The sequence below is a fragment of the Hyposmocoma kahamanoa genome, unplaced genomic scaffold, assembly GCF_003589595.1.
Source record: "Hyposmocoma kahamanoa isolate Upper Pololo Valley unplaced genomic scaffold, ASM358959v1 202, whole genome shotgun sequence".
NCBI lineage: Eukaryota > Metazoa > Arthropoda > Insecta > Lepidoptera > Cosmopterigidae > Hyposmocoma > Hyposmocoma kahamanoa.
The window spans coordinates 7,489,230-7,516,534 of NW_020653726.1; the positions used below are offsets into that span (position 1 = coordinate 7,489,230).

General features: G+C 33.8%; 1 protein-coding gene across 2 annotated transcripts in view; it reads right to left on the bottom strand.

Annotated features, from left to right (window-relative positions):
* Nucleotides 1–27,305, bottom strand: part of LOC113226795 — a 97,379-nt gene that overhangs the window by 26,338 nt on the left and 43,736 nt on the right. For both annotated transcript variants that reach the window (XM_026459548.1, XM_026459549.1), the window contains exons 4-5: nt 16,885–16,974; nt 15,260–15,412 (exon numbers count right to left, since the gene is read on the bottom strand). In XM_026459548.1, the coding sequence (XP_026315333.1) occupies nt 15,260–15,412; nt 16,885–16,974 (243 nt within the window). The remainder of the gene's footprint in view (nt 1–15,259; nt 15,413–16,884; nt 16,975–27,305) is intronic.

Genomic DNA, 27,305 nt, shown 5'->3' on the forward strand with positions numbered 1-27,305 from the left:
AGCTAAACAACATCTAAACAAACAAGAAATACTTATTAAAACGTTTTATGATGTTTCTAATGTCCCTTTAATTAATTTTAATTTATTAAAAAAACCATATTGTTAAAATAAAATATTTGCTAATCGTGTATAGTTCAAATTGGAATGTTCTTTGGTAAATTAAATATAAAGTATTTAATTTACCAAAGAACATAAATTAATAACTTTTGTAACGATTGTTCAGAATAGGGTATTTTGCATTAATATTAGACGTAAATGGTTGATGACTTTACCATCTCAATGGGACCTGTAAAGGGCCCGAAACGTTGGTTTGTTTGAAAGAAAAACAAATGTACACAATTTAAATCGAAAAAATTGTTTCATATTTAATGTGTAACAATCGCAAAAACCTAAACACTCGATAAATAATTGAATGCATAACCCATACATTCAAATAACTGTTATCTTCGCCTTTGCCCAGCAAAAGGGATTGTAGCGATTAATTACATCTCAAACTGAGCCTAGGTTTCCTCTCTCAATTGCATATCCATATCGTTTTGGGCCGGTTAGGTCATGTCTTACCTACCGTACGTACTACATCATCCGCCTTTATGCGAAATAAACAGGAAAACAATATACAAAGTTCAACCATTATAAACATAATTAATAAAACAAAAGTTATACGAATGGTTGAAAGATAAGTATATAATAGTATTAGGGATTTTTTTTAAATAATTGTAATGTCATATAAATGAAACTATTTTTCCGGATTTAAATCGCGTATATTTGTTTTTTCAAACAAACGGTTTCGGTTTGTTTGAAAAAACAAATATACGCGATTTAAATCCGGAAAAATAGTTTCATTTCCTATGTGTAACAATCGCGAAAACCTAAGAACTCGTATAAATGAATTTAAATTAATTTAAGTACATTTGACTATTATTACTGACATATTACAATGTTACGAGTATAATAATTAATTATACTTATAATTTAATGCAATCAAGTGACGACAAACTTTATTTGCATGCCTAGAATATTTTCTGGCGTAACATGTTTGTACCTACTTTACAATATGTTATCTTGACCACCATGGTTCTAGCAAACAAATTATTTGATTTGACAATGATTAAACAACATGATCACAACGTGTTCCTAGTGAGAAATGTTTGAAATAAGAATTTCAAATATGTTAATAGCTACGTGAAGGTGGAACATCAAACACGAATTTGTTTATATGCTAAACATAAAAGTTCTAACGACCACATCAAAAAACCAAACTTATTTGAACATATGGTCGCTTTCATGAGGAATACACCTACACCTTGACTAATAATAGCCTAAGAGCTAAGCTACAACAACGTTACAAAGACTAGTCAATGTCACAGCACAAGCCCCTATATCGTCCGCGTGGACGTGACACTTCACAAAATTATACATTTGATAATATCAAATTTGTATAAAAATATTATAGGTAATATAAGTTTATTTTATTGATATACTGTCATTTGCATATTATAAGTATGTCACGTGTCTACATATATGTCCATTTTCTTATCTGTTGATTTCTTTAATGTTGTTAGTGGCTCACTCAACCCGGGCATGCTGAAAATCGGAGCCACGAAACGGTTTAAAAAAAACCGATTGTGGCTAAAGCTGAGCAAGTCCCGAATGAGTCTGCTGCTACACGCATGACCGTAGGACGGAGCACTGCATAATTATGTCAATTGTTTTACTACATTTTTTATTATTATTGTTCCTCATTTGTTTTGTTTATGAATATGAACAAAACAATAGAAGAATCTGTGTATGTGCAATAAGCAGTTTTCTTTCTTTCAATGAAGTAAGGTTTGATGAAATGTACAATTGTATCCGCAAACAAATAAGTTTTCGCAATCTTGATCGAAACTCGGGTGTTAGGACAAGCAGTATACACATAAAAGTCTTGCTTCACAGAATTCTACCGTCCAGAGACAGGAGACAGTGTAAAAAAGGAGCAAACAACTGTTTCCGATACAAAAACCCTTGGCACTTCCTCGCGAGTTTACTTCTGAGAACTAATGAAAGGAACGTAAATAGTATCCACCACGGCGATGGACGGAACCACGCGTCAGCGCCGAATCGTCGTCACGCGATGATTGATTGGGATGACATTGAAAAAAATATCTAATTAAGGGTTATAAGCGAAACAATTACTATGGAAATCGAAAGCCGGAATTAACTGTTGAAGGTTGCCCTACCATGCAATGACCAACGCTAATAGAACGAGCGTGTTAAAACTGTTGAGACCCGACTCGTAAATTGATTATGACTACGATTTTACTATCTGCAATTTTTAATAACAATTTACCGCGATAAATGTAACTTAATTTTGTTTAGAAAATACTCATTTAACTTTATGCCCACTTATATTAATCACACCGCACGCATGGTTGAATAAGACTATTAAAAATTGTCTGTGTAGTATGTGCTAACAGTCTCCCTTTACTTTAAACGGTAGCGAGAAAATAAACGACAAAGGGTAGTCGTAATTCTATTCTTGGCCAATTTGTCATATTGAGCATGCAGGGCTGGCGCGCCACCCGTCGCTATAAAATCAGTCAAACAGTTTTTAATGGACACCCAGGAGCGTTGATTCTTAGTCATTACGAAAGGATACATCCTTTCATTAGTTGTGTGTACCTTATTTATTATATAGACACTGTTGTACAAAACCTGTTTAGTTGCAATCTATGCCATATAACGAGTTTCTATTTTTATGTACAATACATTTTTATTATATAATAGATGAGCAATTTTCAGGTTAGTTTTCTCTGATTTCGGTGGCAAGTTTTGTTTTTAAGTATTCGAATATATTATCGTGAAATATTAGGGTAAACTGGATACGGTTGAAACAAAGGATGGTTGAAACAGAGCAAATATCTTTCGATCCACATGAGATAAGAAAATTGAAAATCAAAAGTAAGTATTTTGCTTCGGAGATTCCTCCAGTTAGTATGATTATTATTGAAGTCTGACTATTGACTTTATTTTTGTGTTTGAAATGAAGCTTGTAGAATAGGGTAGTATGATTAGTTCTAATGTGTTATTATTGCCACCCAAACTAGAAACGGCTTTATCCCTAAAAGAGAGGTTGGAGACGGTTGAAACATTTTTTGTGGGTACGGTTGAAACAAAAATTTAATTCATTTTCTTGTTTTCTAGACGCCTTCGAAAGACTTCGAGGGCGCAATTCGACGGAACGAGGTATAAAGATCGAGGCAGTAAAGGCACGAGATTCGTTGCATGTGGCAGAGAAGCATGGAGTGACCCACTATTCGCTCGTAAGATATATAAAAGCGAGATGCATCTTGCATCTGGCGTCAGATAGACCAAATCCCGAAAGTACAACTCAGCCAGAGGCAGTTCCTCTAAGGAATACTGGCACATCTGTTGATAAAACTACTCCTCTATCGCCTTCTCGCTTAATTAATGAACCACCAGTAGAGACGGTGGCTCAACAACTGGCTATCAATATACGAAAGAGTTCACCAGTCCCGAGAACTGAACAGGAAAACTTTATTTGAAGGTCCGGAAACTTTGAATGCACCATCTAGACTTCATAGCAGCAGTATTCTTCAAACTTCGCCTAAACCCTTCTACATACGTGCTCAAGCAATTCCTTCTGACACTCCTTTCGTATTTACGCCAAAGGCTGTACGACCATTAGCGAAAGCTCCCGGAAAAAAAGCAAACAGAAGTCTGAAAACCAGAAAGTCTACAATTCACACTGATACTCTAGAGAAAGAAGAGATGAGAAAGGACATATGAAAGAGACAGAGACAGAGGGACAGAGACATGAAAGCAGATTGAAACCGACGCAAGCAAAGCAAATTGGGAAAAGATAGATGGAGAAAAAAGTACTTGATAGAAATACCACAAAAAGGAAAAATACCACTACACAACAGGAATGGAATTTTCAGAAGAGAAAGTGGTACTGCCTTGTTGTTTGTTTGCGTTTTCAAAGTGCAAACACATGTGATATCAAGAGACTAATATTACTATTGAGGTTAAAAAACTACGTTGTTATTCTAAACCTCTATGTTATTCACAGTTCTAAATGCCCAACGACAATGATAAGCGAATCGCCCGCATGTCGCATACAAGTGGAAAATGTAAAACCATAAACTAACAGAAAGTATGGCGGTCTATAATAGATCGGTATGCGTCGGCTTCCGACGTTTATCCTACTTTTACCACAAATTTGCAAATACATAAAAAAAAATTAAAAAAATTGTACAGACTTATTTCAATAACGTGAAACATAGGAAATGAAACTATTTTTCCGAATTTAAATCGCGTATATTTGTTACACCTTGCACCTTACTTACTACCTTTACAGGTCCCATGGTCACGGTTGACTCAGTCAACCATGACCATGGGACCTGTAAAGGGCCCGAAACGTTGGTTTGTTTGAAAAAACAAATATACGCGATTTAAATCCGGAAAAATAGTTTCATTTTGTATGTGTAATAATCGCGAAAACCTAAGAACTCGAAACGTGAAACATTTTAAACTACAAGGAACAAAATATATTATAATAAATTATACTGTCTAAACATAAGTGTTGCTTGTAATTTAGCATGTGTAATTTCACCTTTGCTTGGCAGGCTTACATTTGGCATAAGTATAATCTCTAAAATAGAATAACATTCATACATACATATGTATCTATAGATATCGCATCTATAGGTAAACGTGGCCCGCACGCAAGATCCACCTTCGTAAAAAACAATATTTTGAGTTGTAATTCTTATTTAAAGTTAAAACCGATAAACCATTTTGCAAAAACAATAATACAATTTTAAAATATAAAAAATACCAATTTCAGCATCTGTTGGTTAATCAATCAAATCACCATACATTTCGAAATAGAAATTGCAATAAAAAGGAACTATTAACGACACAGTCGATCGAAACCTCGAAACACTACAATCTATCTGTGTCAATTAGTAGTAGCACGACACGTGAATTTATTTCATGACTAAATTAACAATTAAAACACGAAAAACAACACTTAGTGTACATAAATATTATCATCAGCTTTTTGCTTAATTATTACAACTCGTACTCAATAGAGTGCGTTGACTCAATATCTTTATACTTACCAAGCGCATCTCGTCCAGAAGACTTGACTACATAAAACAACGGATATTAAAAGTTAATTTCAGCAGCGAAGTGATTACTTTAATGCCTTGTTTACAAAACGATGTAAAAGTCAAGTGCCATGAGTACACAGATTTTCTAATGTGCACAATGAAAATCTATTGTTAGATACGGTGCTAACAACTTCAACGAGTTGTTTCCGTCAACTTTATAGACTCTACCTTCTAACTAATTCAATATGGCTTTATAAACGAGAACACAGTATGTTCTCGTTTGCAAACTGTGGCGAAAAAAAAAGTATTTTAAAATACCTATGTACTATGTCATTAACAACATTTTACTGTCAGCAAAATTACATAAATACATGTTAATCCAGTTCATATGTAAACGTGCACTCAAATTAAACATATGTACATTGCATAATAATGTTCCTTTTTAACCGATTGTAATGTAACTAAAAACGGAGTAGAGCATTGAACTCTTATTACGGTTTTACAGCCGGTTAACACATTATCGATTTACAAGTTCGTAAATAGTTTTCCAAAATCGATAAAGTTGATAATTTCAGTGAAAGCCGAGTATCTAAGGTACTCGAAGCGTGTAGTGTGACGAGTGATGTAAAAATGCAAAATAAGTTGTAATAATATTAATAATTTCGCAGCGAAAATCGTGTTTTTTAAAAAGAGCGGCACGTTTATGTACTATGTAATTACTACTCAGATTATTATCTGTAATACCTGTATTGTAATTTTTACGTATATTTCCATGTTCTACTTAGCACCAATAATCACATGAGGAAATTAACCTCGCAAAAAAACATGGTTTTATCTTTATATTATTCGCGTACCATAATCCCTAATGGGTTTGTGGCACTTGAAAACTAGCCAGGAACGATAAACGCGCGTCTGGCCACTCATGCCAGTAATGATATATTGATACCCTTAATGTTCGTGCTCCGTGCCAAATATGATCAAAACATCTAAGATTATTATACTCTCACAATAATTTCGCTTTGCCTACTATCGAAAAATTATAACCACCTAAAGTAAAGCATTTTTTATGAATACAATATTCACAGGTAAATTTTATTGGCGCTTAAACTTATTATTATAAGTTGAAATTAATAAGAGAATATTATTTTAGTCAAATATATTCTTTTGCAAGTGTTTGTCAGCACGGTATTCTATCTTTAGCGGTAAAACCAAATCGCGCATATAATTATAAACATTTGTGAAAATTTACCAGTTTTACAGCTTTATATGAACATTTTAGAGCGGATATAGCAGTATTATGACGTGGTTATTTTCGTTCACGGTCAAAACCAACGTTTTATGGTTTCCTTCATTTTCCAAAAATAATATACGATCCTGCTTTCAGACTGTGGACTGGGTAACTTAAACGAAAACCCAAAACTCGTTAAAATATATGATAAATAAAAACCTGATGACGTAATAATTCCCGTACTACATAGCTGTTTTTTTTATGGTAGCAAGTGATGGGACGAACAAGTCGTGAGCCTGGTGGTAAACGACAAACCTGTCCGTAACACACTGCGCCCGTCTCCCTGCGACATAAGTTGACAAGTCTCATGTGCCTGTAATTTCACCAGCACCTAAGGGTGCAAAACCGGAACGCATTATGCTCACATTACTGATCGGCGGCAGAAATAGGTTTTCATAAGGAGCTCTACTGCTACTATCAACGAATCATTTAGCAAAATCAATTTTTGGAAGTAACGATTTCACTAACAGTTTGGCTACGCAACATGAAGCGTAACAAAAGAAACAATGGGTATATTAAGATTTATTGAGCATGTAGTGGTTTCGAGCTTTCCAAACAATTGACTAGGCCGGTGGGCGCGTTGTGCAATAATTGTAGTGAGTCTGAAGACCTAGCTGTTGACCCGCCTTGCCTAACGGAAACACTCATTGCCTTTGTCAATACTTTGAGTGGCTATGATGATACTACTCATATGTTATGCGTACACGTCTAAATTTGTCCAAACAAACATAACCAAAACCGAACTTCTATCATTTCTAGTTCATAGGTTTTCGCGATTATTACACATTGGAATGATATTAAATTAAAAATTAAAAAATTCACATCTCAGTCACGTATATTTGTTTTTTCAAAGAACCCAATATACGCGACTTAAATACAAAGGTCGAGTTTTTTTATTTATAAATTATAAAATATAAATTTACAGAACACACATGACACCGAACATAGGAGCCGTCACAGATTGACACTATAGACTTTGTTTGGGAAATCATATAGTCATTGAGCCGTGACCATGGGAACTGTAATAGACCCGAAAGGTTTGTTTAAATAAACTCAGTACAGAATTCTGAAAAAACCGACCTTAAAAGTGGAATTACATCAGTTTGCCAACAATTTTATTTTTATTGAAATCGGCTATCGGAAAATGGGTGAAATTCAATAAACCAGATTCACCCCTTCATATTAGACCATTAGAGGCGGAATATTTTTTTCAAATTTGAGCCAACCCCTTTCCAACAAAAAAGAATTATCGAAATCCCTTCACAAATGTCAGAGTAATCGCGTAACACATACATAAAAAATACAGTCGATTTGAGGACCTCCTCCTTTTTTGAAATCGGTTATATATTTTATATAGTTTCATTTCCAATTTCATAATTTCTTTTCCAAAAATTCATAATTACTTCACAGACATTGTAGACAGACCCAAAGCAAACCAAAGTGTAGAATGATCAAACAAAACATTTCATGAAACGTCAGCGGAAATCAAAACCAATTTATAATTGTCGCCGAATCGTAAAAATTACGCAATAACTGCAAAATGAAAATTTCGTAACATCCTTTTCATTTGTACAAAACAATAATGTATAAAAACGGTAGAATGGTCGAACAAATTACAAATGTCACGGTGTCACGAAGGTACTCCCCAGATACTAAAGACTTTCGGATTATTTGTTTAAAAGACTCGTGACTTTAATCTTTTATAATTTTATAGCTACCGCCTTTGCGGTTCAGCATATATATTTCTGGTTATGTTTTGATTACTTTATCGGAAAGAGCCAAGAAATAAAATTATTGTTATTGATATATTATTTGCTGTAAGGCAATGAAATTCGTCGAACATTTAAATACTTCCTTGAAAAAGTAATGTGGCAACAAGACAAAGGAGTATTTTTTTATAAAAAGATTTGGAAAGGCGAGACGAAAAAAAATACATTAATTGCTGACGCTAAAAGCAGAATACCCGAAATGGATGTAAATGTATCGCTGGTTCAAAGTGACACGGGAGCGTTAATGGGGGAATTGGAATCTGGGGGGATGGAACAACTCTTTTGGTAATTAGTTCAGTCAACAGGGAATCTTATTGAAGATATATTATTTAAAAGGCTAAAGAACAAGACGCACCGCTTTGTGAACGTAACAGGGAAAGTGCCTACACATGTAATTGTAGTAAAAAAATGTGAATTTATTTTTGAGACGATAACCTTTGGACGAAGTTATACATAATATAATTTCAAATACAAATATGTTAAACATGTCGTAAACGTACATACAGATTTATACGGTGCGACGTTTAGTAGATACGTGTATTGAATAAGAAACCTCAATATTCTTACAATTTCCAAAAGAAGCAAAGATTCTTAGAAGAGTAAAATAAGGTATGGAAGCAATAAATAAAGCGTGGGAGTGTCTTCAATGATGGCTTTCTCGGAGCCGGCGAGATACGAAGAGGGAAGCGTGTGACGACTTGATGACAACTACAAACGAATTTTAAAAAACGCACAATAACTTCGCTTTTTTTTACTTAACCCTTTTGATATTTAAGCCTATTATGTTATTTATTATATTATTATGTTATTTAATCCATTGTCGTATTTTTGGTCGTTTTTTATTAATTTATTTCATTTCAGCATGGTGTGTATTCATTGTACTTATGTTGCCTTTTTTAGGTAAATATTACACCCAAAAAATATTTCAAAATAAGTTACATCCTATAAAAAAAAGGAATTAAAACATTTCAATCGCTTAATAAAGCAATGCAAAACATTAGATTTCAAATGGACACAAACATACAACAATCAAAATGGCGCGTGGCTTAGTTAAGGCAGTTTTATAAGTAGTTACCTACATAATCCTCGCTTTATTTAATTTCACGCTCATTAATAATCAAAACGAATCATATTTCATAATTTAATTACCAACTCACATGACCGAAAAACATTAAGGATGCAATGGTTCATAATTTCGAGATCAAAACACCCACCATCTGTACAAACACACTTTCTTCCATTGAAAGAATTCCACCTACAAGTATTATTGACACCAATAATACCACACGTACCGGTTTCAAAATGTAACACGGAAACTCTTTTGCTTACGCAATGCACAAAATATCAAACTCAAAATGTTAATAAATTAAAAGTTACGTAAAATTCAGACTAACCAATACTTAATTGGTCTTCTAACCACAATATTATTATAGTGAATTAATAAAGTGTACTACAAAAACATCAGATTCCATATGATTATTCAAGCAAAAGTTGATAAAGTAAAAGTCATTACGATGATAATAAGAGTTTTGAAAATAATATACACGCTTTACTGCCATTTCATTAAATCTGAAGAACCATAGAATAGTATTACATATACAAGTATTCAGAGAATAGACCGTAGAAGATTTATCCGTACATTCACGTATATATAATTAAATGCATAAGTAAATGTATTCTATCTCGCGTTTCTCCGGCTAGGTTAGGTAAAGACTATGCACCTCTACCCGCTACGCTCTACTACCATCCATCTTTTCCATATAACCAAGCATAGAAGCATTCCCATTTTTGTGCTACATACTATATATTCTTTTGCACTGTTCCTCATTCTGTTTCTTAGAGTTACACTGTCATTTCTATTGCGAGCGAAAAGTATGGTGAAAAAATCGTTTCTGAGCTTCTTCTGCTTATCCAACATTTACTACCCCATATCAGGGTTGGGTCCAGCTCACCCTGAATGAACTGCCAGACTTGTCTTTGGGTACGCACGCACATTTGTAGATGTATTCATTTTCCATTTCCATACACGCCTGAATATTCATGCTACTTCTGACCTGGCCATTTTAAGGACATCGTTAATATGAGACATGTACACCGGGGTCTTTCACATTCGCTCTGTAAATTTGTGTCGTTATTTTACTATCCATCATTACCATACGACCAAACACAGAAGTCCTTTATCGTGTTAGGCACTATAGCTTCTTTTACAATTACACTGTTTCTCATATTTCTATTGCGAAAGCAAAATAGGGCGAAAATCGTTACTTTAAGCTTCTTTTGTCATGCCCAACATTTACTACCTCACACCAGGGTTGGCTGTTGACAGCTCGCCCCGAACGAAATCTTTGCACACGCGTATTTACTATACTGGTACTCTACAGGTTTGTCATGTTCATGAGTCCTACAACTATTACTTAATATGACATCCCATAACAATTTATTTATTTCAGTCAATATTTGAATAAAGTTATTTTACAAAATGTATAATATTAATGTAAACTTTTTAAACGTTATCAAAGTAGACTCGAGCTAAAAAAGACGTCGTTTCAGATAAAATATTGCTTTCTTGCAAATCCAAAAAAAAATAAAGGTACGCGCAACATTACAATTACTTATAATTACCACAATGTCCGGCCAATTAAAATAAGGTTTTAATGGAAGTAACATACTATAATGAAAGTGGGTATGAATCACGGAACTGAGTATTTTTTACTTTCTAATTGACATGAAACAAAAAGGGCTCAAAAAGCAAAAAAAATGGTTCAGTCGGACAATGATTGGACGTGCTAATACCACACACATCGTTGTCGATCGCCCGTCGTTTATATGGCAATCGCATCCGTTCAAAATCAACAACTCAGACACTTTGATGCATTTGCTGTCAATTATGTTGCCATTACAATTCAGAGCTAAAATGAAAACAAATCCCGTGAATGGGCTTCAAGCTAAACTCATCGGAGGAAGTTTACGATCTTCGCGAAGAGCTGAATGGCTTTAACTTCACTCGCGCCCCATTAACATTGCACTTAACAAGTGAATAACTGAATATACGCAATATATTATTCCCTAAAATGCAACGAACAACAAAATTAAATTATTACTTCTCGCTGTCTCGTAAAATATGGCAATGAAGCTAATTTCCTAAATCTTTGTAGGTCTAGGTTTCCATTACATACAATATAATTACAATTTTCAGTACAATAAAGTATTAATTACCTAATATTCGAGCGTAGTATCTTGAAATATTATGTACCTAAAATTTAACCTTTGAAAATTTACTACAATAATAAAAATTGCCACCGAAATTAGGTAAAGAATTAACTAGCCTGAACATTACCCATCTTCCTTTACTTTCATTTGAATACCAAAGTGGTAACTTTATTTTTAGTAAATTTTACCTTTAGTTCGATGGTATCCGTTCAGTGTACCCCACTGATTCCTTTTCAGTTCCTCTATATCACTGGAAATGTTGACTTCACTCGAAAACAATTTATGAGGTAATAATTTTTTACGATTACTCAGAGAGTCTAATTGAAAGAACGATACTATTTTATGAAGCGGGCTCATCATATTAATAAAACACAATTTGAATAAAATTTAACTACACGTACCGAAATTTTTACAATTAAACCATATGCGGCAATAATTTATTTACACCAAGCTAGCTAAGCCACACTATCAAACAAAATTAACTAACGAATCACTGATTTCCTGATATTATAAGTCCTGTATTATTTAAAGCAACTAACGGATTAGCATATTATTTTTATAAGCCAACTAATACAGGTAACTGGCACGCGCGGAAATGCCCGGTGCGCCAGCGCCTATTTTTTGTCGTGGTCGCCGGTCGGCCGCGAGTGCAACAGTGTCTCCGCACCGCACGCTTGTTTGCGTATCACTTCTACTTGGAGAACTTTCATTCAAATGTCGACAGAAACCGCTCACCTTCACCCCTGTCCTCAGTCACCTGTTGTTATTTTCCCTACTAACTATGTGTAGAGTTCAGGGAGATACTTTAAAAAATACATTTTGAGCATTTTTAAAATTGCAAGATTGATGTAACACTTACGGTGTTACAAACAGTAACCGGTTTATATAGTTAACGGACTAAAATTAACTGTAAATATTAAGAAATGAACACCGAGTCACTAGCTAATCACAATTCTAAATCGCAAAAGTTCACGTGAGATCAGTCCCACGAATTTTTTTCTTGAGAATTACTTGTAATTACATTGTCTCTGAAATTTGTTCTACATATCTAATTAATCATATAAATAGATATAGATATATATATATATATATATATATATATATATATATATATATATATATCTATAAGAAATGAAACTGTTTTTCCGGATTTAAATCGTGTATACTTGTTTTAACAAACCAACGTTTCGGGTCCTCTACAGGTTCCTTAACCGTGACCATGAGACCAGTAAAGGGCCCGAAACGTTGGTTTGTTTGAAAAAACAAATATACACGATTTCAATCCGGTAAATAGTTCATTTCCTATGTGTAACAATCGCGAAAACTTAAGAACTCGATAGGTATATACATAGATTACAAAATTTAACTACTACTCAATATAACACAAAATGCACTAGTTAACCTCCTAATATCAAAATGTATAACAGTATGTAAATTGATTCAAATCTAGACAATATTTTTCCTATGATCACTTTAATGCCCAGTGCACATTATAATGAAAATATCACATTCAAATTTAGCGCTACATATTTATTCTAAGTATATTCATCTGTGGACGATGTGGTTGATTGTACAATTAGCCATACGGTTATTTTTTTACTATGAATAACTCACTTTATACAATTGTTGGTCATCCCACAATAAAATAAAATAAAATGAAAAATTCGGATTGCGTTTATTATACATAATTGAGTGCCAGCTTGCCTGGGCCTGAAGCACGTAATTATATGTAGTTATTACATTTTAATGTAAATTGGGCGATTACCGATTAACTTTTATCATTGTAGTTTGATGTTGATTATTCTTAAACTTTAGAGGTGGTAGAGTATTATCTGTAAATACTGCTGTATTCCGAATCTGGAGTTTAAGGAGAACAAGGGCAATCGCAGACACGGGAGATAAAAGATCTTATGCCCCATAGCCAGTAATGCATTTACAAAGTAATCCGAGAAATGTGTTCTAATCTTAAAAAGGCCTTTTTAATAAGTATGCTTGTTGTAACGAGACCTATATTTATATAATTTTACTACAAGATTTCAAACCTGCGATCTAAGTATTTCTCACGGGAAAATTAAGCTTGTATGTACGTCAACTCGTATGTTAATTTGCTGAATAAAGTCCCGTTGTATTTACATTTGTATTTGTATATTTTAACGTCACAAAGGGATGCTATCAGGGCCAGTCGGCGCGTACGCACGCATTGCCACGTATTTTGTTACATACTTACACCACATGTGGCGTAATGTGTGCAAACTCTGTGCACAGACGTTTTATTTGCCCTGCAACGCGTGAAATACCTTACAGTTACATGATTTTGATTTGGGTGCCTGATAATCGTGATGTATGTACGTCAAACAGACAACTTCTTTACTACTTGATAATGTGATTACTTATTATAATATAGTAAACATGTAATGGTTTTAACCGACTTTAAAAAAAGAGGAGGTGCTCAATTCGACTGCATTTCTTGTGTGTATGTTACTCGATTACTTCAACATTTGTGAACCGATTATGATGATTTTTGATAAAAGTAGTGGTCGGATTCAATTATGAAGAAAATATTCCACCTCTAAGAGTGGAAAATTAGGAAATGAATACGTTTTATTAGATTTCATCCACTTTCCGTTAACCGATTTCAATAAAACTTGTCAAATAGATGTAATTCCACAAACTTTTGAAGTCAGTGCTTCTTTATTTACTGTGCTATAGTGTTAATACATTTTTCTTATCTATTTCTTTAAGTATTAGCACACAATAAGACAATATACCAGCAACTTACTTTATGGATAATTTAGATGGATAATTTGCATTCAAAAGGCGTATAAAAGAAAGTCATATATATGACTTCATCTTATTCAGTTGTTACATTAAGACTGTATAGCTTTTTAATAAGCAATGTACTTACATATATATGTTTAAGAGAAACTTAAAATTCTTTGAATTAAAAGTGCTTGTGAGATAACGATGTGAAACAGTTTACATAAGACTTTGTATTCATTTTGAAACAATTGTTTAAAGCGACTAAATGTGGGACTTTCGCAAATGTTCAAGTTGCAATTGCCTACTTGTTAATTAACATTTTATTCTTATTTTTTTTAAAGTATTATTTGACGCAACCACAGTTGTCACATAACCTACAGCTTTATCAATTACAGCTGCGTATTTTAACATGCTCGTTCTTGGAAAGTTTAGATTACCTATATTGTAATTTTGCAATTTTTATTACTTTAGTGTCAGTTTCATGTTTCCTTGCGGAAGCATAAACTATTCTTAATTAAAATTTTGTTCGTATAAACTCACTGACTAAACAAATGGGGTATAATTAAAAACGTGAATCAACTACAAAACAAAAACTGTTACGTCTAGCGGCCTCTACCGCACACAAAGTGAACTACGCAGTTCCCTATCGATGTTAAGTATCTCTTTACAGTTGTAATGTAGCACCTGCAGCGCCATCTACATTTTATGCCTAAAAAGTTTTATTTCGAGTACTATAGATGGCAGTGAAAGTCATCGTTAATCTTTAACTCCTACGTTTAGGTTAAATGAGTTTTGTACAATAGAAGAACGTTAAATAATTTATAATATATCGTCTGTTAAAGGTTAAACCACATAAGCAACATTTTCACCAAAAAATCTCCAAATTGTGTACCAGTTGTAAGAAATTCACCATCTTTCTGCAGATAAAACTCTTATTAAGCTTGTATAGCTTTTTTGTGATTGAGTTTTCAGCAGTGATTTTCTTACCAAATCTATATAAATTAAAGACTTTTTATGGAAAATGTTACTTAAGTGGTATTACCTTTAAACAGACGATATCTTGACTGTCGTTTTAATAAATTCCTAGAAAAACACTATCATAGATTGATTCTTACCTTTATTGTTAGTAGGCAGAGTGTTAGGCCTCTGAGCAGGTACTCGGAGAGGGGTGGGCTTACGCGGCGAAGGAGGCGGAGCGACAGCGGTGTTGCGAACACGCACCGACGCAGGGGATGATGCGAGTTTCTGCACGACGCCATTCTTCTTAGCTGAAAAAGAAAATATTTCGTTAAAATCTCGTTTCATTTATAGTTAATGCATAGCATCAATAAAATAAACAACAGCTGTAGGTAAATAAAGTGTTTGATCTACTCATTACTCACATCCACAAAAGTTAACAAACTTTACCACAGTTCATTACCAAAGTCTAATACTTTGAAAGCCGTCAAGTCACGCCAATAATTATGCGACTTTAACATCATAAACTGGTACAAAGATTTATCGATAAAAATCCCACGAAAGTTGTGTAATCCTTGAATAAAACTTATAATTATTATTGTAAATAACTCTAATAAATAACAGCAAGTAATCGACTGAATGTAGATCACCCAAGCGGGTGTAATAAGTCGTAATTCTAAACGTAATGAGCTGACTAGTAAGTTCGTGAATGGCTCGTCTCGCCTAATCGAACCAGTTACGTTTGACATACTTCGCAAAGGACAACCTTTGCTGCCATTGTTTATACCTAACAGGTTATGTAACGTGTTGTGAAACTGCGCATGAGACGATAAAAGCGTTTCTTTTTCTCGTTCATTATCGGGCGAATGCGTTGTAAATACTCATTCGTGTTTTGGGACTGAAAAAGAAATTTGAATAACAATTTCATGAAAGTAACTACTACCTGTTTGACTGTTGAATATACTTAAAGTAAAGGAAATCAGTATGCCAAATAAAACTGGATTTCACAGATTATTTTAGACAAAAAGCTTTTTCTAAACTGTACTACTTTAACTAGACGGTTTTTAAAAAGGACAAACAAAATGGTGGACAGTAAAAAAAGGTAAAAATTTTCATACCTCTTTTTTGTTGTTTAGTCAGAAATCACAGAATTAAAATCAAAAGCTGAGAATTTATTCGCTTCGTTGATTCAGCCATAAATAGCTGTATGGCGGCGATTGCATTTTTTCATTTCCTTCCGCGACGCCGCCGGCTTGTTACAGCATTACCGTTCATCTCTAACGATTTTTTTTTGGCTAGTGCTTATTTATCGTGGGAAAACAGTTACTTAAACATAGTTAAATAAGAGAATAAAAGTTTATTATAGAACGCGTATAAAGGATTTCCTTCCTAAAAAAATATGCGCCTGTTAGCGTTTTTAAAATATCCGAAAATAATTATTTTTATATATATGTGGCCAAACGTTAGGTACTTTTTATAGGGTACGTACGATCTATCCTTGTAGTTCTCTTACGCAAATAAAAAATGCATGTAATATATTAGTTGAACCGAATTTCAAATTTTTGAACAAAATCATTTTTGTCGAAAAAGTATGTGTCATAGTCATAACTTCAAAAATTTGTATTTTAATATTCCTCAAATGATAAAATGTGTAAACTTTTGTAGATACATCGTGAACAAACCAACCAACCAAACTGTAACTGAAATTCACATTATGGACCATCCAAGTCCAGAAGGGCGCGAACATCCCTATGTACAATTATGACGTCAGTGTATGACTCACCTTTTATCGAAGGAGGGGTTTGTGGAGGGGTGGCGGGGGGCCGGGAATTGGCGGTCGGCGGCGGGACGCTGTCCCGCTTCTTCGCATTCCCTGAAATCAAAGAAAACGGACTTTAGAGACAAAAATTACAAATTAAATATCAATGTCTTATTTTGTTTTTAATTCTTTGTTAATTTTTTTTCTTAGCAAATGACTTCATTTGGAGATTACCTAAGGTGATTATTAGATTGTTGTTAGAACGGAAATTCGATGGATCAGGTAGTCACAGTAATGAAGGGCTACTATTGGTAGGTCAATGAGGGCTACACAGATTTTGGATATGCCAGTCTAATAACAATAAAAAACATAAAATCGAACGAAACATTGTAGCTGAGATCCCCAAAAGTTGGACGACGAAAGTTGTTTATACAGGTATCGTTATATAACATAGTAATTATACCTATTTCGTTTTTGATAAACGTAGTTAATACTGAATTTATAATTGAACAAAAAACACAGAGCAAGAAAATTATATAAATCTATTTTTAATAAAGCAAACCAACAAACGTTGATCATAATAAATAAATTTATTTATTACACGTAGGCTTTAAATTCAATTGATTGAATAATAGAATAGATATCCTACCCGTACTGGATTAAAGGGTATCGGGCCCAGCGCAAACACCGGAGCAAGAAAGAGACAACCCTGTCATGGATAGTACTTAAATAGTACAGCACACAAAACTGTCAGTACTTTTCTTGCCATAGTGCTTGCATTGATTCAATATAAAATCTTCAAGGTATGTAAATAAATGAATTTTGTCAGTATATTGTTGATACTACTCTATGGAAAAGCAGTAGGTGGCTACTACACAGAAAACACTTGAAAATGGCACTGTAAAGCCCGTAGCAGTTTTGAGTTTCATTTGTTTTTATGATATCAAGTGTCGGGACGAACAAGTCGTGCGCCTGATGGTAAACGACACGCCTGTCCATAATTGTTGCAGCGCCATTCAGAGCTTTAAAACAGAAAGATCTGAGGGGCACTGCCATTGCGCCCGTCACCCTGAGACATAAGTTAAGTTAACAAGTCTCATGTGCCTGTAATTTCACCAGCACCCTTACCCTTCCAAACCCGAACGCGAATAGGTGTGGTGGTAGTTCTTCCCCTGGCGAACTCTTTCACAAGGAGTTCTACTGCTACAAAAATATAATTTATGTAGCGAATTGGGTACCCTGTACTGTCATGTCTAATATTTTATTTTACTATAAACGGATGAATGGCAAATGTCTATACATTTTTTTTCCATCAGGTGAAGCGTACGACGTGTAAATAAATTGTGTACATAAAAATCAATGTTTTTTTCCATTATTATTCATTCGACTGCAATAAAACTTTTGTGAGTTTGATGTGCCCACGCCCGCAAAAGTTTTTCAAATATTAGATCACTTTTTAATCGGCAAACGGGGTAGGCAGAGATTTTACATATTCCCAAAACCCTTTCCTTTTTTATTTATAAGATTTTACAACAGGCAAATTATCTTATTCACATTTATCTAATAACCTATCTGTTATATCTGGCAGACGACATCGTGGGAAGTCACGGCGCCTGCGCAATTACGGCACGGAGATAAGCAAAAAGTCAAGTTTTTAGCAGAACAGCGTGAGATTCTATCACCGCCTACCTTGACGATTTCTAATCAATGTCAAACTGACAATTTTTTTTTTGTAGACTTTGGATTTACAAGAGCTAACTGGGTATCTAAACTCTTTATCTACAGCAATGATGGCCACAATTTGCATTAAATGCTAGGAGTGCGGCGGCGCTTGAAAGCTTATTCATGATACTTAATACATGAAAATAATATATAGCTGAAAAACAGACTTTAAGTTACTAGCTGTATATTGATAAATATTAGAACGTCATAAAGTAAAAGAACATTCAGATGCTAAGAAACCAATTACTTATCAAAAAGGAGTTTTGTTTTCAACATGTATTTTTGAATACACGTACAGAACTTCTTATATTTTAATCACCTAAAATTTAAGAAGTTCTGTAGGTGTTCTGTGAACTACTAAAAATGTTTATAAAGGTCGTTTTGAGAAATGAGTAATATATTTCCCAATACCTTCTATGATTTATGGGAAAATGTGTGGGTTTTACAACAAAACTACTCGTAGCTAACGGTCACTTGTATACATATACATATGGCCAACGCCAATTTAAATTTACGCGTGAGAATTCACTTCGCTACTCAAGAATCGCGAACAGACAAGACGCACAAGTGTTTGTTTCGTAGACTTTTTTACTCAACTCTATTCAGTTTCATATTTAAATGACATTATGTAAAGTCCTTGAGTCTAGGTTTAGGCACTGTACATAACGTGGACGCCACCTTTTACAAAACAAATAATTTCAACAAAGTTCCTACAGGCTGCTTCAGGTGGGAATAGAAATGTTTTCATAGTTCAACAATGAAAAAAATCATGACGATGACATTGGTTTTTATTTGTTATGAAAAACAGCAAAATCTTTTGTTAGTTTATAAAAACTTTTTTCACAAAGAAACAAAAAGAAATTGGATGACGTACTTATGTTTTGTTTACTAAGTGTAAAAACTAATAAACTTACTTTGGTAAATATAAACTAGAACAATGGAAGAAAAGTGTATGTTGTTTTATACAGTCATAGAACGTGGACTGAGAGATTGAAGCTTGTAAGGCTTCCAGTTCCGTAGCGCATGTGTGGTTCGCACGGAATTTTTATCGCGCAAGGAAATCTCCGCATTGTATTTAATCAATCAGATCTATAGAGTCAATGTGTGTGTAACAACGATTTACAAAACTAAGATTTTCGATATAATATTTACGTAATTTACATAGACTAGAAACAACATTATTTCCAGTTTACAATAAGCTATTCACGATTGTTGTTCATTGAATACGCTACCTTCGACAATCCGCTTCATCAGAGGTAGAGTGAAGTATTTAGTACCAATGGCTAAGGACAATTCCAACGGAAATTACAACTACATTTCGCGCGCGTAATTGCGGTCGAATGTTGCGCCATACGAAAGAACTCATGCGATGTTTTGTAGCGTAATTTACACTACTTTAGATTTTTTCCTAACCTATGACGTCAAAATAGTTTCGTTATTGTCTACATGAAGGTTGCATAGGAGATTCCTTGTTAGCAAGATTTTTGCCCTATCCTTTTTATTTATTTGATACTCATTTTCGGAATGGATGCACTTGATGCTTTAACGGTCCCTATGACAGTTATAACTTAACCTAACTACTCGTATATGATAACTTGAGGTCTGCAATCCGCTGGTAAAATTTGCATATTACAATGTATCCTCCAATCAGCGTTCTGATGGTTTTTTAACTGACTTTAAAAAAAGGAGTAGGTTCTCAATTCGACTGTATTTTTAGTGTTACGCGATTACTTCGACATTAGTGTCAATCATTGAATCATTGAATCGGTAATGATTCTTTTTTGTGCTGGTAATGGGGTAATCAGTGGTCCCATTCAAATTTGAAGAAAATATTCCCCCTCTGAGGCTGACGAATTAGGGTATGAATCCGGTTTATTGGATTTCACCCACTTTCCGTTAACCGATTTCAATAAAACTTGGCAAATAGATGTAATTCCATAAACTTTTAAAGTCGGTTTTTTTTATATAAAAAATGTATGTGTTAATATAGAATCGTGCAGACAAAATTTGTTTAACTATAACAAAATAAATTAGTTTCAACAGGGCTTCAGCATACTATTACTTTCCCTTTCATTTGGAAACAAAACAGTTACCAACTTTGGAGGTCATTTAACTTAATCACGCCATGCTTTAATTGAAAGATTTACTACCTTACTTGCAGGTCATTGAACTTTAATGCCTTTAGTGTGTATAAGACTCATAAATTACATCCAAGGTCATAGGTCGTATAAAGGTTTCACCTGAATGTTCTACGACAAAACACTAATCATATAACTCACGATAAAGCTTAGAAAGAACGGTGTAGAAAAAACATTTTTTTCTAAGGCAGGTCGTCCACCTTACTTTCAAGGAAAAAATGTTTTTACGTATAAAAAGTATTAAATATACTTGTTTTGATGACGTCAGTATGACAGTATGACGTCAGTATGACAGAAATAAAAATAAAGTTAGGTAATATTCAATTCGGCTTTAGAATACAGGTTAACATTTTATGATTTCTTATTAAAGGATAGATAATTAGATAGGTTAGCTGCAGGAGAATGTCTATGGGAGAATAGCAATATTTCGCGATTTATGTCGCTCTCGCGCAAGTAGCGCCCTGTCGTTCTACCCTACTGCTCTAAAACATTATGGTAAAATAAAAAAGGTACGTAAATGTTGAGGATTTGACGCTAATAGGTATCTTGGTGCGACAACGATCAATGAAATCGATCGAATTTCATTTAAAGTGCCGATTTTTAGCAGACGCGCTCAGCAGCGATTTAATCGCGATACAGTCGCTAATCGTCTACTTTTAGACACACGCGTGACTTAAACAGCGATACAAACGCGATGCAATCGCGATGCAAACGCGATGTAATCGCGGTACAAATGCGATGCGATCGCGGTGCAAACGCGATGCAGACACGATGCAGTCACAGCTACAGTGATACGATCGCGATGCAAACGTGCGATTGCATCGATGCAACTGCCTGTAAATCGTTTGTGTCGCGATGCAAACGCGCATTTGGAACGCGCGTTTGTATCGCTGCTAAAAGTTGGTGTGTGTAACCACCCTAAGACAACACTCGCCGAATATGAGAAATAATATAAAATTTTTGTTAAAATTGATTAAAGATCAACACACTATAACTTACCTCTAGCACCAAACGATCCAAATCTTTCCCTGTTGACCGCTACTTTATACTTTTTATCGTTGGGAACGGGAAGTTTCGATGGATATTTTTCAGAGTTCGCTCTGTACAACTTCTCCTTGGACCCGTGTGCCCCCATCTTCCACTTCGTCATTAAAAATTAAGACATACTATTATTTTTCAATTAATAACATTAAATTCTTTAACATACTGCTAGGAACTTTTTGTCACTAGTATTATACATAAATAAGTCACATCACTACGATTACGTCACTCGGTTTATTTTACTTATCTTCTCATCACTTAAATGTTCATATTTGCATGTCGTCGCTGTAAAGTGTACAAATTTAAAACCTCAAACATTTTTCACTGGTGGGTGGTAGGTGCCATGATTTCGGTCACTATTATGAAACCTACACAAGTTGCATTATATTTGTTACTATTATTTGCTTTTAGTTAATTTGATGTGTTCAATAGACTATAAATAATAAAAGGGGGCCTTTAAAGCATACGTTCTCGCTCCCAACAGTCAACAAAGTATCGCTGATATAATTACTGCAATGGTTTAGTTGGCTTTAGTCTATTTTGGTAGTCGACTCACTAAAAACACTCCAGCTAATGTTGAACTCTCCCAATTCAACAGTATTATTTCAAACACAAACAACTACTATTTTGAAGAGAAAACCCAGGTGTCTCTACAAAATGGTAATTCGTTGCATTTCATTTAATGTTCTGTTTGGAAACTATCTTGTGAGAGCCGCAGCGCTTAGCTCGGTCATTTGTCTTTCGACTGTGGGTTTATTATTTAGAGAATTACTAGAAATACGACAACATTTTACGTTGTTAAGGTGCTTATTGCTAAATAGTTTGCATAATGCGAAATACCTAAAGCCTTGTTAAGTTTCATAGAGTTAGACGAGCACTTCATATTTCTTGGAACGAAACGTTCTTAAGTATACAAGTGTTTATTTTGTTAATATTACTCGGCATATAGCAAAGCGAAAATCTGTAGACGTAAACGGATACATTATATGTTGATCACCAACAGATCTATGGCAATGATAGAGATTACAAGAGAGACCGGCGTCGGCCGGCGACGGACTAATTTCCGATGGGAGATAGCGCACCATCGAACTGATGAGTTATTACGTCTTATATCTCCCAATTTAAAAGTAGAATTGCGGATGAAGGTGTATTGATTTGTATGTAACTATAACATTACAATAGAGATCACGTTTGGATCTTTGCTTCTACTTGTGCTTATGGCTGCCAAACAGCCGGCAAGCCTATTCTTTAAATCTAAATTCAAAGTTATATGTATTTGGTTTATCTATCATAATGCGCTATTATTATATACTATTTTATGGTATGCGATTTTGCAGTAAACAAAATAAGTCCAGTTGTCAGTTATACTTCCTTCAATTACCCATGTTATTAATTGAACAATACTATAGTCAAATAATGAAAATGTAATCTACAATCTCTTTCCAGACGTTAGAAATTTATTATTTTATATCAATACACGTAAACGTCGCTATAAAAAAAACATTACGTTCAAAGTGATTATTACCATCAAATTGAAACTTTCCTGTGAAAAACGATACACAACGTTATTAACTTTCACACATTAAACGATTTTCTCCGTAGTTCGAATAGTCTATAATTAACTCAAGTTAATTAACACAAAATTTGTCGCGAGTTTTTAAATGTTTTACCAAATCGACTAAACAGTGCAGTGCTCCAAAATTAGAAAAAATACAATGCTAATTTTGGGAATACAAATTATTTATGTCCAGTTTCTACATAAGCGAATAATTTGTTATAATTAATATTCCAAGTTTGAAACATAATTGAAACAAATGAGCTTCAGTAGGGCTCCCAGTTTAGCCGTAATAGTTAGTATTAGTCACAGGGTAACATATGCAAGTGTTCCCTTGATTCGTAGCTATTTCAGTTACATTGCTTTCAGGGTTAAATAACTTAGACCTGTCCTTATAGAAAGCTCGTTGCGAGAAATATTTATAGCTTTATGAAGATTAACGCGTTAAACTTGGACAGTAAAGAATCATTGGTGTGTTTACGTCGAGTTTGCTTCGTGATATATTTGTGACATTGATATTAAGAAAAAAAACTATCTTTTGATGTAGTAGTCGTATAAAGCCGTCATGATAATTTTGTACAACTTTTTTGTTTGATCGTTAACTAATTACTGACAAAATAATTGGTATACAAACATTAACAGTCTAAATTTTCGTCCACCGCCATTCTACGAAAAAAATGGGAGTTTTTTTTATGATATCAAGTGGTGGGACGACCAAGTCGTGCGCCTAGTGGTAAAGACATGTCTGTCCACCACATTTGTAGTGCCACTCAATACTCAAACTCAAATCATCATTATTTCATAGGATAATAGGTAAGCAAATTACTCTTAAAATAGTCTTATTGATTAAAATCACAAAGATGTGACAAAGATCTGAGGGGCTCCTGCCACCACGCCCGTCGCCCTGAATTATAAGTTGACAAGTCGCATGTGCCTGTAATTGCAACCCTTACCCTTCAGGAAACGCAGTAATGCTCACATTACTGCTTGAGGGCAGAATAGGTAAGGTGGAGGTATTTCCCTAGACGAACTCTTTCTCAAGGCACTTTCTTTTTTTTTTGTTTCTACTAACAATACGAACAATGACATTAAAAGTTAATGTATTTCACCCAACTTGTCTGCCTTTACAATCATAATCGTATCTAGCTGTAAGATACAAATTACTAATGCTAACCAAACAATGATATCTTACGCAGATGTCTTATCTTGCATAGTGGCTATTTTGAATTGTAAGAAATAGAAAATCAACCTCTATTTGTTATGGTTATTGCTTATGGGTGCGCCTTATGCAAAATATCTAAAACGTGTCTAAAACAGAAAACGACGGAATCATTTCGCAATAGCATTGCTTTATTTCTCAAAGACTTACAGATGAGCGAAGGCGGAGTAAATGGCTCCTCGCGTTTTTTGTATTACTTACAAAACATTTTTTGCAATAGATCAATATCGAGAAACATCGTAGAATTTTAAAATCCTAATTTCTAAAATCATACATTAGAAGATTTATGTACGATAAAATACTAATTTAAGGAAATAAATAAAATCTGGCACTAAATAATTCATACTAACAACTCAAGTCCTAGAATTTACGTTATTTTTAACCGATTTCAAAAAGGAAGTTTTCAATCCGACTGCATTCTTATTTCTGTGTATGTTGTTTTTGTATGTTTGATTTTGATGATTCTTTTATTGTTAGAAAGAGGGTTCAGTTGTGGTCCCGTTCTAATTTGAAGAAAATATTTCCATTGTGAGGGTGCCAAATGATTTTACTCACTTTCCGAATACCAACTTCAACAAGACTTGGCAAATATATATAATTCCACTAAATTGAGGTCGGTTTTTTTTTATAAAAAAGTTATTACCGTAACAATATTTCACAGAATTTTACCTTCACCAGTATCACAGCAAATATTATTCCGAACTACTGAGTGTTAAACAGCCACGTTCACACCAGAGTGCTAACACCCCACCTAGAATTGAGCAATAGCTATAACCCCTTTTCAAACATTATTTTATTATTTGAACACATTGTAATATACTTCATGTAATGTCTTAGCTCCTCATATTACATAGGGGTACTTCCAGCCAAATACACGTAACACGCCTATAATTTTGATCAACATTCAATTGCTACATCAAAACATTATTAAGAAAGTCATTACGGCATTTTTTATTCAAATGTTTCATTAGTTTGAATTATATGTGCCAAACTAGTTTTTATTCTTTAGTTGTTTATTTTTGATGTACAGTCAAGAGCACGTCAAACTTGACACTTTGTTCTTATCGTAAGCGGCACAGAGTTGGATTTAAATCTTAAGTGTCAAGCTTGACTTGCGTGACTTGACCCTGTACATCGGCACTTCTCAATTTTATTGTAGTAATTAATAGTTAACGGTGTTGGTGACACAATTATTACAAATTTACGATAAAATACTAAGTTATAGTACATAAGTTTAAATTGTGTCTACTGTTTGTTGACCCAAATAAAATTTAAAAAAATCAGATATATGAGTAGCACTTATAGTACATAAAACTCATGTAAGCAATGTGATCATATAAAAGCAATCAGCATAAGAGGAAAAGCTTATTCAGTCTCTACAAACGCTGTATAGGCTGGTAATATATCATACAGTTAGAATCGCATATTTTCCCTTAAGCGAATCGATACTTAACCTTGAATATAGACGGTAAAACGAGTGCTTACCAATTTATTCACTTGCCATTTTAAAGTATTGGAAACAAAATTGGTCGAGAACATTTAGGCGTATTGACGTCAGTAATTACTATACTTAAACTTTAATATTCTTTTAAGTTCTTTAATTTTATAATTGATACAATTGCAAATGTTTTTATTTTATAAATATTTATATAATAGAAAAATCTTCTAAACTTGGCCATGATTATAAAAACAAAATCAAATGTAGGACTTTTTAAATAGCTGCGATGACATCGATCTAATCAAAATACGACCTGCGAAGTAGGTGAATTATTTAAAGCCAACCTGTCGTTAAAACTGGAAACCGAGTAAAAGTATAGAGAAATCAACTTGCTGGCTAACACAAAGCTTAGGTTTACACGCATGGTTATGTGTGGTTGCACACGGCGACTTTGAAGCGATGCAAACGCTTTGTGAAATGTGCTATTGCATCGCTACTAGGGTTTGCATGATCCGTCCATTTTCAGGATCCGGATATTACGGATAAAACGGATCTTTATTTATTTTTTATAAATAAATAAAAGAAAAATAATCAAACTCATGTATCTCTTCTAATCATTATTTAACATGAAATGTTTATGCAGAAGCATAAAAATAAAAAATGTTGTCTACATTTTCTATTATTTATCAATTAAAAAATAGCATAACAAATACAAAACAAAAATCTCTCAAAGGTCTCGTTACTATAATAAAATAAAGCATTTGAATGTTTACCTGACTACTATAATCACGAACTCCCATAGTTGTGTTAACAGAATCAACATTATTGCAGAGATGCAAAAGCATTTAAAAATATCAACATAAAATTATTATTCTTAATGTGAGACATTGAGAATTCATGATTTAAATAAACAAACATATTAAGATTTTGTTTTACTTTTATCTGAGTATAACTATAGGGAAAACCCCGCAGGCAGGTACGTGAGCAACAGTGTTGCCAGATGGCTATGTCACTTTCCCCCAAAAAATTATGAATACCTCTAGAAAATCTTTATTTCGGAAAAGGAAACCCCAGCGTATTTACAAATACAAAATAAAACTTACTTAAATTCCATTTAACCCACATTCAACTTTGTTTAGCAATTTTAAGGAGAAAAAATACAAAATCACACTGTCAGTTGCTTTTTAATTATATATTCACATAGGTAATTAAAAAGCAACTAACCTCTAACCCCTCTGGCATAACTATTGAGTCGTTGTTTTAGGAACAAGATAGTAAAAGAGAGGAATAGAGCATAATGGATGTGGTGTGCGATTAGATTATTTCATTCAC